Raw genomic sequence first — 13601 nt, 5'->3', positions numbered from 1 at the left:
TCATGATTCATGTTTATAGAATAACTTAATCCTTAAATTGTATTTGTTTGAAACTCTACTTATTATTTAATTTATTAAACTTTGTTCATCAACAAGTGAATTAAATTTAAGCTAAAAGTTGAGTTTATAAAAAAATAAGTTAAACTTGAGTTCAATATAATTTCATTCATAGTTGATTCAATTATATATGAAGATAAATATATGCATAGACTATTTTTCTGTTTTTATAATTTTAATGTATTTTCAACTTAAAAATCCATTAGTATCCTTTGAATGTTTTTTATTTCGATATAGAGAATTAAAAAAAGTGGCACTCTAAATGGAAATTTTGTTAATTATGATTATTTTAATATTATTTTCAAAGTTCTAATTATTCACTTATATACATTTAATTCGTTTCCTTTTCAGGAGAAAAAAGTAATCATATATCTTCCACGTTGATACTTTAACATAGAAAAGATATGCACTAGTGATGTCCGAATTATGAGTATAATTTATTACTTATTATTATTATTTACTTATTATTAACATTTGAATAAAAATAATAATACAAATAAATAATATACTAATTTTATACTATATATATTAAACTCTATCTCAATAATAATTGATAAACTGAAAATGGACTAGTCACCACTTGAAAACTTTATGTATCCATCAATCACCTCTTATTACTATGTTTAGAAGAGTGTGTCGTAAAAAATTCATAAACAATCAGTATATTATCTATCATTTATTTGTATAACTTTTATTTAAAAAAAATAAATGATGATTAAAAATAAGTGATAAATAATACATTAATAATATAAAAATTCTTACACTTTCAAAATATATATATATATCTTTTTCTCTTAGATTAAAGAGTACAAAATTGTTTTTGAAACAGAAATCATCTCAATTTTTTTACTAAAAATATCTTAATTTCTCCTGATTAAATATTACACAGTGGAAAAATCTAAATCTTAACTTTTATGGTACTACTTCTTATAACGTGCAATGCATGGGTTGTCATTTTTTTTATATTTATCAATTATAATTTTTTATTTTCAAAATGTAATATAATTGACATATTGATGAACAAACAATATTTTTTAAACAACTTATTATGACTTATTAACACGATCACTGATTGTTTTTTATTATATAGAATCATTATTTAGTTTAAGACAATTGTAATCTAAATTTAAATCAGTAGTATATAATATTACATTTAAAGAATAATTATTTGATTTTAATTTCTCATTATTCTAGTTCCTATTTTTATTTAATATACTAAAATAATTTTCACTATTTTATTATAAGTTAAAATTTGAAATCAAAATACTCAATAATTGAGATTAAAAACACATCGCATGCCTCTCATCTCATAATTACTGAGAGCAAAAATAATTGTCAATTTTTTTCTTTCTGAAAGAAGGAAGATTATGAGAAGAGAAAAAAACACTCAAAATTATGTAATAGGTTGACTGGTTTTTATTTTCATGTATTTAAAAAACTACTAACTAATTACTATAACTACCAAATCAACTAATTAATTTTTATATATTCAAGTCAAATAATCACTTATTTATTTCATTTTAGGACAAATTTGTAAAAATATGAAATGATTGTTTATCTTCTTTAACAATTAGTTTTTAAAGGGAGCAATGCATGTACTTTAAATTAAAAAATAATAGAGGATCCCCTTACTTTTTGAGCACATCTTAGTTATTCATTTTATAAAAATCTAATAGTTCATATGATTTAAATTAATTATTAAATCTGAACTATTAAATTTTCATAGAATGAATAACTAAGATATAAAGTAAGTTGTTTTAACTTACTCCTGGAGTAAGTGGATTTTATCCTTTAAAAGTATTTAGAAGATAGTGTTGATCAATTTATATATATATATATATATATTGTGATATTAAATTAAAATAAACGATTTAATATAACTTTAATAATTATGATTCCTTCAAAACTTAAAACAATTAATATGAAAATCATGCTACAAATTAAATTAGTGATTTATTTATGTTTTAATTACTTAATTCATAAATTTAAGGAATGAATATTTATTTTCACCAAAGTACCGTCAAAGCCACTAACAATACCTTCATTTTGGCATATATATTGTTGTCATGATTGTGTTTACCACATTTAAAAATAAGTTTCCACCCATCAGTCGATCACTATAACTAATTGGCTCAGCATACAATTCCATTTTTATGAGTAACCCATGTGACCTTGTGATCTTGATAACATAACCTTATGTATAATCAACTTCACGAACTCAATGAGCAAGATCAATCTGATTAGGAAAAACTTCATCCCATATTAATAATGCATAACCATAATCACGAAATTATTTAAGTATGCCGGCATGCTCAGATAGCCTGGATTTTTTGTGGGCACAGCATATAAGTTTTGCTTGTTTTGTTTTGTCCGCTTTGCCTGTCAAATCTGCGAATATTTCCTTTGGGCAATGTAGGTGGCCTGCGGGTATAATTTAAAGAAAAAGTTAAGAAATTTTTAAATAAATTATAATTTAATATGATTTGTTCAACTTTATATGAAATATCAAAGTTTGTATTAATATTTTATCTTCAAGTACTTTATTTAATTTATTTTTATTTATTATATGATTTTCTTATTTTTTTAATTATTGAATAATATGTCCATTTGCCCGTTTTAAAATAGACAAAACATTTTGTCCATTAAAATAATGTGGGCATGTTCGTGTCTGCTTAAATTTTTGCGGACATTTACGGACACAGACAAAACGAACCAAGCAGTCCGTTATGTCATCTCTAGTGAGCATCATCGGTAAGACTCAAACCTTGGAAAAACCATCATGGTGAAAATGATAATAATATTTCTCCTTTGTGTATCCATGGAAGTTGTATAGAACATATAACAACGAGTCATACACTAAAATATGTAATCATTTCGGACAACATGTTTTCAGAATACAATATTTTGAAAATAATGCATTCCAACGAAATATACTTGCTAAACATAATATTTTATGATATTGGGTTATCATAATACATTATTTTGAAAAGTTTTTCAATCTCTTCATCTCTGTTGCAACCTTGTCATAATACACTAGTTTATCATTCAATATTTGCGCCATTACACAACACTTGCACAATTTGGAGAAAAGAAGATAGAGGGAATCAAACTACGAGAGTGTATGATATTTAGAAGAAACCTTTCGGTTTTTGTTCTAAATATTCAAAGTACACATTCTGTCCATTTTTTTACCTGACCCGTCATGTTTAAATTTTGTTATAACATAATTAAAATTAATTAATCTATCACCCCACTTATTTTGTTATTTTATAACTACATATTTACTTTTTATTTGAATCCGTGAATATGATAATATGAAGTTCATGCTGCAGCCAACTGGCTAACAGGCTCAACTAGAGATGGTGGTTGGTGTGATCCCTCTTTACCTATAAATCAATAAAGAGTTAATATTCATTTCAATCCCTTATGTTTTTCGATTTTAACAATTTCGTCCTGAAAAAATTAAAAACTCAATATGATCTAAAATATTTTAAATGTGAGTCAAATTAATCTTTTTTAACATCTTTATAAAATCTGATAGGGAATAATGACTCTAAAAATAATTAATTTGACCTATATTTGAAATTTTTTGGGACTATTTGAATTTTTTAATTTTTGATAGACTAAACTGGTAAGGTCAAAAAACATGAGGAACCGAAATTAATATTTATTCAAACAAATAATAGTTCTGAGGGAAAAATCAACAAATTAATAATCATTGTCTAAATGAACTTTTATGTTACAGAAATTACAAATTGTACAAACATAAGGGTCATAAAATAAATGTAAATTATACAAAATTCCATTGTTCTGTTTCATCAGTATGGCTTACTCTGATTGGTGTTTCTCTTAAGCTGAACCTTTAATTTCTTACCTCCTAATTGGTATCCATTCATCACACTAATGGCAGATTCAGCAGCTTCTGGAGAATCATAACTAACAAACCCTGCAAATGTTAATTAATCAGACCCAAGTTTCATCCAAAATCCATCAAATTCATTAATATGTTTTCCTTAGGCTTACCGAAACATTTGCTAACTCCGGTCGCTTTATCGACAAAAACTTTAGCACTCACAACTCTACCAAATGGTTGAAAAGCTGTTGCAAGCTCTTCATCTCCGAATTCTTGAGGTATGTGATAAATAAATAAATTTGCACCAGGTGGTCCTAAGTCAGAAAATGAAATTATCAGCAGAATTTTATCGCAAAGTAGCCTTTTTGTTATAAGGGAGAACAATGGTCTTAAAATGAATACACAATTATCTTATCGACATCGAGCGGAAATAAGATTATAGATGACAACCTTCAACCTGACCACCACCGGAATGTTTGCCTGTGCCTGAAGATGTAAAAGAGTTGCTATTTCCACCTGCGGGTGAAATGAAACCAGGAGAACTATTCATAGGTCTTGGACTACTCATTCCTCCAGGATATGCCATTGGATGTTGTACACCTGGCACAGCAGGGTAAGAGCCAACATAACTTGCAGGATGCAAAGGATAATTTCTCGGGTTCATATTGGGGCCGAGATCAGGCCGTTGATTCGTGTGAGGTATCATGTTATGAAAACCAGGTTGATTCTGCACTGGTGGAAAGCGGTATGGCATGATCCCATAACCTCCAGGAGCCTATTAAGAGAGCATGATTCTCATCGCACATATAACTCCATCAAGATGTTATGCATGGTAAGCAAACATTAATACATGAATGCCGCGATTTCTGACTAGACGACATGATTATAATTGAAGAGTTGCATGAATTGAGAAAAAAATGATGCCATATGTTGTCATAGCATATTACAATATAACTAACCTGGTAACCATATCCATTATATGGAGGAACATAACCCATTGGCATGGCCCCAAATAATGAAGGATGCTGAGAATCGGCATGTGGCAAATTAGAAGCTTCGGACTGTGCTTTCTGAGCTCTCCGAGCTTGTCTTTCCTTTTCAGTATCAGCCCATTTGACAACCAATGGAACACTTGAACCCTATAGAACACAAAGCAAATATCAAATAGCAGTTGCCTGAATTGATTTACTTGTCGAGTTAGCAATATCACTCACTGGTAATTCTCATCAAGTATGTGTTGAGAACATATCAAACAAAATTGTATGACTTTGACTAATGCAAACACGGTACAAGATGACGTTTGGTATATGATTAGTCATCTCACTTGAAGATTAGTCCGCCATTGCCAAAAATGATATGTAATATATTTTGTAAATCCTAATCCGATCGGTTGTGAGTAAATGAGATGCTAATGGAACTTCACAAAGGAACCATTATTCAAGTTTACAAGCTTTCATTTTCACATATATTATGTATAATGAACAAAACTGTTTTTGTGCATGCCTAACAATCCTAACTTTGAGATTTATTCAGCTTCGGCTCATCTATTGCAAAAACATAGTAAGCCTCACAAGCCAGAATTGAGTTTCCATTTCCAAACCTAGATTCAGTTCAAGCCTGTTAATGGGTCAAGCCTGGGCCAGGAACATTATCTTATGCAAGCCAATGTAATGAACAAGGCCAGTCTTTGATTTACAAACTAATACAAGGACTAAAATTGAAATAACAAGTATTTGAGGATCTATAATGAAATCTGACAATCATGATTAAATGCTCACATCCCTCACCAACAGGACTTCTGTGGCTGAATGCCGCTTGAAGGTCCAAAATACTGCAAAGACCATTTACAACTAAATTTGTAATCGAGTTTAAAATCATGCATTTGTCGATTCTATCACATACAAGGAATCAACATGTTATCGAATTAAAAAATTGTCTGTGTACAAATGATTAATCATCTATCCAAGCCAATCATGGTTTCAGCAAAGTCTTTGTACAGATCAGCATCAGCAAAGCTATAAATAGTACCACTGAATTGCCAAATAGTATCAATCAGCTACAATATAGTTCCAGCACGTATCTCGAATATGATTTTCCCTTTCCTTCCATTCATAAAATACAGTAACAGGTGAATTTCTTTAAACACTTAATTTTATTACAGAGCCAACACCACTACTAACAAACTAAAAAAGTAAAAAATTCAGGTGATGGTTTTAATAGACACTAACCTCCATTTTATGTTTTCCATTAATTGCCTCCAAAGCAGCCAGTGCCTGTTCTTTGGTTTCATACTTCAAAAATGCACAACCTACTACAAAATAGGAGAACGATTAAAAAAGATTTGTGGCTGAGCAACACCAAGACCAAAAATAATAAATGATAGATTAGGCCGTAAAATCAACACCTTTACTTGTTTGCTGAGAACCTCTTAAAATCTGTAAATCCTTTATAGTTCCATAATTGGAGAAAAGTGCAGTGACTTCAACTTCAGAAACATTCTTTGGAAGCATGCCAATGAAGAGTTTGTGTTCTGAGTTCAAGGACCCAAAAAAGAATTACTTCTGAAGTTCAAGAGATGCGTCCTCAATATAACAAAGGAATTCCAGCACGTGAGAATGCTTTCAACTAAATAATGAAAATATATCATACCTAGTCTTTCCAACTCGCCATCTGCATACTTCACTTGCAATGGACTAGAGGCCTGAATTCGGCAACAAAAAAAAAGGATGCTTCCCAATTAGAATGAGAATAGTAATATCATATTGAAGCATGTTTACACAATTTTAAACTTTCTTTTTTCTTAAATAATTACATTATTGACTTTGAATTGCAAAATATTGAACAGTTAGTTTTTCTACGCAAGATTCTTCCGTATTCAATCTCATCGTAAGGGAATAAATAGGGCATAAAATTTGTCAAATCCTATTCTTACTATTAGAATAACATAGCCTAACTCCACAAAGCTAGATCATAGGGAGAAGGTTGTCCAATTCATTCTAATATGATTCTTTATTCATATACTGAACTGTGAAAGGCATTAACACTTAACAACCCCTATCACTTCCAAGATTGGACATCTAGAGCATGCAGTTTGCCAAACGGGACATTTATGGGTGACCCAACATCGAGAATAGGCTCTAATACCATATTGAAATAATTGAGCCTAACTCAAACCCGGATGCTAGCTATTGAAGAAGATCCTTGAAATATAATTGTAACTAATAGCTCTAACATGTTTTATAACCCAAACTTAAGCATAATACGTGAAAAGTGTTTGTCACAAATGTTACTTTTAATTCCCAAGGATCTAAGGTACAGAAACCATAAGGCTTTGTGATGGGTGCTCACAACACGAGAGTTGGGATGAGTTTTGCTTAACCTGATTTCTATTCGATATTTTGACACAGGATCTAGTCATGCTTGGCTACGTCTGGCTAGGATCAAGTCGAACCAATACTTAGGCAAAATGTACAAATTTGGACATTGCTCATAGTTAAGTCACACAATTTTGAGGGGAATCCAATCTTTTTGCCACATGGTCAGTACTTCACCCCTTTATTCCTTCCTAGAGGGACTCGATACAAACTAGACATGGTTTCCAATGACCAATGTCGATACTTAATTACTTACAATAAAACTCAAGAAACATCACAATGTGGAAAACTATGAGAGTAGGGGCAAACACACTCTCTCAAGCAAGTGTATTGATAATGTTATATGATGGTACTTACATGGGAAAAACACACCATAGTGCTTTAAGTAAGTTGATTCAACTGTAACATTATCCCATGTATTGCTAAACTTAGACACATTTTCTTGCTCATTTATGACAGTCATTACAAGGTGTAGATGATTATAGCAACAACCATTTTTCCCTCTCAACTCTATTGTAACACTTGCACTCCCATTTACACAAAGTAGACCTACTCTGCACCAAAATAGGATATGTGAATGTTCCATTATATCTGTCCAAACATTTTTCCCCGATTCCACTGCATTACCATTCAATCAAACAGAGTCACTGTTCTCTCGTTTCCATACTTACCACGTAACGAATACGACATATCACATACCAGGCTAGTTGCAAATTAGTCTTATACTAATAATAATGTAAAAAAGGTTCGTCATAAAGTAAATATGATAATAATGTAAAAAATGACGAAGGTTCGTGTTAGGAGTCTCACACTGAGTAGAATAGCGCTCAATGTGGTACTTAAGCCATGAGGCTCTCTCACCTAATAGACTAGTCTTTTGGGTTGAGCTCTCCTCATATGCTTAAGTCCCATCATTGGTGCTTTCATTGAGAGTTACCTCATGGAAAGGGCTACCTATAAGTTGGATTAAGGTACGTTACTGAATACTGGTAGGTGAGTGAAGCCGCTAAAAGATAAAAGGCTATCATCGGATCAATACCAAATAGAGTGAAAGCCGCTGCGGACGTTGGCTCTTAAAGGGGGCGGCAATATTAGGAGGCACAAATTGAGTAGAATAACAAATTCAATGTAGTACTTAAGTGACTCTCCCACGCTTAAGTCCCATCAGTTTGTAATAAAGTAAATCCTATGATAATAATGTAAAAAATGACAAACCGGTATAATCCGCAGACAACATACCAGAACCAGTACGGCATACCAAAACTATCAAAACCTTAACATCATACTAGAACTAGTACAACATACCAGAACCGAGTGTATGTACAGCCTACCAGAACAGGTACGGTGTAACTATGCTCTCGAGTATCAACATTATTATTAAAAATAAAATTACAAAATAAAAACTAGGATGTAGCATGAAGATTTAACGAACCCCTGGTAGAGTTTTCTTATTATGATATGCATCAACTGCCTTATCCGCTTCTTCCCTCGACGGACAAATCAAGAAACAACAACCTACGAACAAATCAAAGCTACAATGAGACACTTAATAACACGAATCTTAGAAATCAAGTAAAAGCAGTTATAGAGAGAGAGAGAGAGAGTGGGATAAACACCTCTGGAGGCGCGTGTGGCTTTGTCCTTGATAATGTTGACTTGTTCAACTAACACAAACTCTTTGAACATTGTAACTAATTCATCTTCGGTCATGTGTTTTGGTACTTGACCCACGAACAGTTTCACACTTTCCTCGTTAGATTTATTCTCTTCTTTCATTTCCGACATTATTAGTAACTGATTAATAATAATGTGCTTCAATTACTTACACTGTTTTTTCACTTTCTCTTTCTTTCTTTCTTCTTCTTCTTCTTTTATGTGTCAGTGTTTCTTTTCTGGGTATGGAAAAGTTTGCTCCTTTTTTTGTTGTGTGAGATTTGGGTATGGTTGGGGTCGTTGCGGGTAAATTGGGGAATTTTCTGGACAAGTTGGATCTTCAACTTAAATTCAATGAATAATAATTTGGATTTTAATTATTAAAATACTTTAACTAACGGCTGGTTTTTCTGCTTTTTTACTGTTATGCCACTAGTGCTGCTCATATCATATACACTTCATTAATTCTTCACTCTCCCAACGACTCTACTTGAAGAGAAAAGGAGAAATGATTAGACTTTGTAGAAGAGAAAAAACAATCGGTTTTAATATCTTCGGATGAAAATTAATAAATATATGAACTCTATTTATTGGACAGATATCATTTGTGTTAAATAGTGTTTAATTCATGATCTAAAACCAATTCGATATTATCATATAAATAAAAAAATAATTTTAAAAACAAAAAAATAATATTCTAATTTATTTGAGATAAGAACAATATATGTCCTTATTTATTTGTCCTTTTAGATTTAGGAAGTCAGAGCCAAATCTTGTTACCAGAGAGTGTAATATCAATGTGTTACTACAAACTTTTCATATAAGTTGTGACTTATATGAAAGTTGCATGCTTTTCAAACTTTTTTTACATTCTTAGTTTCCTATTGGATTTCTCTCTTTATTTTCTAAGTAGGACAATAAGATTTGTTAGTATTTTAAATTGTGGATCTCATCATGTGATGCGGCCGCAAAATTATGGTTACAGTCATTACATTCTAATTGCGGTGTAATACTGAACCAGAATAATGCAGCTACATCGGGCATCAACGCAATAGCATTGGGTCATATTTGGACTGCATCAAACTGTATCAATTTTAAAAATATTTTTTACTCATAAAATAATTTACACCACAATGTCTGCAATCCATATCGCAAACAGACACAATAACCGCAATAATTGTGAACATAACCACAATTTAAAACACTGACATATGTCAAAAGCATGCATATGTGTTTGATATTATACATGGAAACATATCTGTTGTCCCACTTTTTGTATCACTCAATATATCATTACCTCCGATTGGTTGAAAAAATTATTTAAGTTAAAATTATAATTATTAAATATTTTTCTAGTTAATCATATCTCCTAGTATATTAAATGGTACAAAAAAGTGGGATAGCAAAGATAGAACCATTATACATATAGCAAAGGTTGTGATTGACAATTGCATATCAAAGTAAAACTTTATCAAATCTCTATGATATAAACAAACTGACTTTAAATTGTACATTTTGAGATTAATTAAACTTATTTACTGATTTATTTTTAAAAACAAATATTTATGTATCAATTTGTTAAATTAGGTAAAACTATTAAGTTGTATATATAATATATAACTCTTGTTAAAAGCAGTGAGGTATAATATTCACATACAAAAAATAAGGAGTTTTTTGAGATTTGAATATATAACCTCAAAATCAGAAGACGGTCAACTTTGTATCTAATCTCACCCTCAAATTACTAATAGATTACAAGGAAACATTTGTAATAACATACAAGTTTAAAATAAAATTAATAATTATTCCAAACATTTCTCTAGTTTCAACCTAAATTGGTGAGTGGTAATAATTTATTATAATAATAAATAGGGTGATGAATAGTAGACTAGGACTGATAGTTTTTGAAGTGAAGAGGATAAGAATATTTGAAAATGCAAATTGAGTTTTGTTAAAATAAACAAAACCTTATTACTTCTTATTCCTTTGTCATACTTGGAAGCTTGTATAAGTAGCATTTTTTGTACTACCAATGATATTCTCTCACCTTTTGTATAAGGAATTAATTTATTTTAGGTATATATTTATCTCTTTCAACAAGTGTTGCTCTCGGGAATCAAACTCTTGATATTTTAATCATTTAGTAATCTAGTAAGGCCATACACCACTAGACGTGCTAACTTCTTTACATTGTAACAAGAAAATATTACATTATGAAATATAATAATAATAATTATTTTTTTCAAATCACAAGACGTTAAACATAAACAATTTGGGGGAGAGTAGATTTTTCGGTTAAAATCCAAATGTTGATTACGAGACTTCAAGTTATAGCTACAATATTTATGTAATGTTGGTTTAAAGATTTATACACAAATTATATATTATCCATAATTTATTTGTACTGTTTTAAAAAAAAATCAATAACGATTAAACATTAATGATGAATAATATCATAAGAGTATATAAAACTCATACACCGTATAACTTTTTTTTTTCTGTTAATTAAAACCATTCCTCTTCTAGCTCCGTCAACAGTTTAACAATTTTGGAAAGGGAAGACGTCAATTCAACTTGATCATTACAAATTGCTCCCTTATCTGATGTAATTTTCTCAAACCTTTGATTTCTCCAAAGGACTGTGTGAAACATAATGTGCAGAGGTCCCATGCATCATTCATCATTGGTTTGATCAGTGTTGTAAAAATTGGTTCGTGTCAGCAGGTTCAACTGTTAAACCGGTCTCAATACAGATATGGTATAATAATTATATCAGTCACACCAACCGATTTTCAATTGAACCGTACTGGTCATACTAACCGATTTTTATTTAAACTTAATTTTTTAATGAAAATAAAAAAAATTATGCAACCCCGCCCTATAGAATGAATAAAATAAGGAGAGACCTAATGATGACTAAGCCACTCTTATACTACTCCTTAACCTCACCCCCTTCTCACTTAAAGGGTGATCTTTGAACGTTATTAAGCATCCTTATTAATGAATAGGTATTGTGTAAGGTAAGTTTGTTTGGGTATAGTAGGACTTGAACCCGTGACCATTAGGTTAAAAGCCCAATGCTCTACCAACTGAGCTATACATCAACATTAATGTTAATATGTTATATATGTACATCTAATTTTATCAGTATGCAGTTTAATTAATGAATCGTCGGTGATCCGTTATATCATTATATCAGTATCCTAACCGATTTGATGATCGGTAGATATTAATAACACTGAGTTTCATAAACTATTTCAATCAATAAGGTGTTGATGTAGTAATGTAAGATTCTGTTAGATATCCAAAAAGACAAAAAAATTAAGTATTTAATTTCTTAGTATGACATTTATGGGAAAAGAATAATCTTGGTAATACCAAAAATTAAACTATTTCAGTCCTCAATTTTATATTGAAAAAATGTACCTTCCTACTCAAAACACACATGGGCTATGCCTTGAAAGTCTTGCAAGAAAAAAAATAACGTCCACGTTTTTTAAAAGTAATGTTTACATAACAAGTAAATTTCAAATTGAAGGGAAAATAAACGTGACTAGGAAAAATCAAATCCACATTGATCTCAATGAATAATAAATGTTCAAACATATGAAATATAATATTACAAGGTCTGCATTGTTGTGTAAAAAACATTTATATTATCTATATTAATTTTCCAATTTGTGGTCTTACTATTATTAAGTCTTAAATTAAAAGTAACATATAGATGACGAATAGTGTGTTATATTAAAAAAAACTTGAAAATATTAGCACACATATGAAAGTTTCAACATAAAATTCTAATCTAACCTGATTTGATTTAATGACAATAGAAAGTCAGTGTGGATGAACTAATAAGGGACATTTAAATAATGAGAAAAAACACTATTAGTTTGTCATGTAATATGTATTTTAATCTCCATCAACTTTTTAAAAAAAATAACATAAATGAATGATGAATAATGTAATAGTTATGTATAAATCTTATATTGATAGTTCATTAATATACACCCTTAAATAATAAGATTAATATATATACATCGTAAGGTAACAATTTTATGAATCATGTGTGCATTATTTTTTATTTACATATTAATTACAATTAACTCTTAAACAAAAATAATATGGTTAATTGTAAAATATGTAAATAAAAATATATTGCAATACATATATAATAAAATATTAAATAATTTGCAAACAATATTAACAAGATGTTGAACTAATGATTTAAGACTATAATGGATTCTTAGTGTCGTATTAGGACAAATGTCAAATATTCGATTTTTTAAAATAATACTTGTTTAGAGTGATAATTACGTATTCAGAAATAGATTGATTCTTTACTCATAGGATAAAATATCATTTTCGCTATAAAAATATTTTATTGCATTTATTATAATAATTTACTAAACCTTTTTAGGTATGTTATTGTCCCTTCCAACAAATATCATTTTCATGAGTCGGACATTTAACTTTTGATATTATATAATATCTAAAGATCCAGTAATATCTTATATCACTATACCAACATCTCATTTGTAATTATTGTAATAAAATAAAATAACACGGTTAAGCATTTATTACATATTATTTTATTATGAATAATTAATAAGAGTTTAAAATGTACGCATGATTAGTGTAAAAAATTTTATATTATTAACACATCA

The 13601-nt window shown here is 29.8% G+C and overlaps 1 protein-coding gene across 2 annotated transcripts; it reads right to left on the bottom strand.

The window, feature by feature from the left end:
* Nucleotides 3749-9276, bottom strand: LOC109345973 (RNA-binding protein BRN1-like). 2 transcript variants are annotated; one of them, XM_019585294.1, is made up of 9 exons: nt 8901-9276; nt 8717-8799; nt 6560-6611; nt 6315-6440; nt 6139-6221; nt 4870-5049; nt 4361-4685; nt 4081-4224; nt 3749-4003 (listed from the first exon to the last, which is right to left on the bottom strand). In XM_019585294.1, exons 1-9 carry the CDS (start codon nt 9067-9069, stop codon nt 3876-3878), a joined length of 1290 nt encoding a protein of 429 aa, XP_019440839.1. In that variant the 5' UTR covers nt 9070-9276; the 3' UTR covers nt 3749-3875. The 2 variants fall into 2 exon arrangements, with proteins under 2 accessions (XP_019440839.1, XP_019440840.1); XM_019585295.1 differs by having other exon boundaries at nt 6139-6218.

The sequence above is a fragment of the Lupinus angustifolius genome, chromosome LG04 (genome assembly GCF_001865875.1).
Source record: "Lupinus angustifolius cultivar Tanjil chromosome LG04, LupAngTanjil_v1.0, whole genome shotgun sequence".
Taxonomy (NCBI): domain Eukaryota; kingdom Viridiplantae; phylum Streptophyta; class Magnoliopsida; order Fabales; family Fabaceae; genus Lupinus; species Lupinus angustifolius.
Note: the sequence above shows the minus strand (reverse complement) of the source record. Positions and strands in the feature narration are given on the sequence as shown.

Coding starts and splice junctions, on each gene's coding strand:
- LOC109345973 (XM_019585294.1), bottom strand. CDS start 9,069: ATGTCGGAAATGAAAGAAGAGAATAAATCTAACGAGGAAAGTGTGAAA. Junction 6,612..8,716: donor ATAAGAAAACTCTACCAGGG/GTTCGTTAAATC, acceptor TGCCGAATTCAG/GCCTCTAGTCCATTGCAAGT. Junction 4,225..4,360: donor CGGTGGTGGTCAGGTTGAAG/GTTGTCATCTAT, acceptor TTTCTGACTTAG/GACCACCTGGTGCAAATTTA.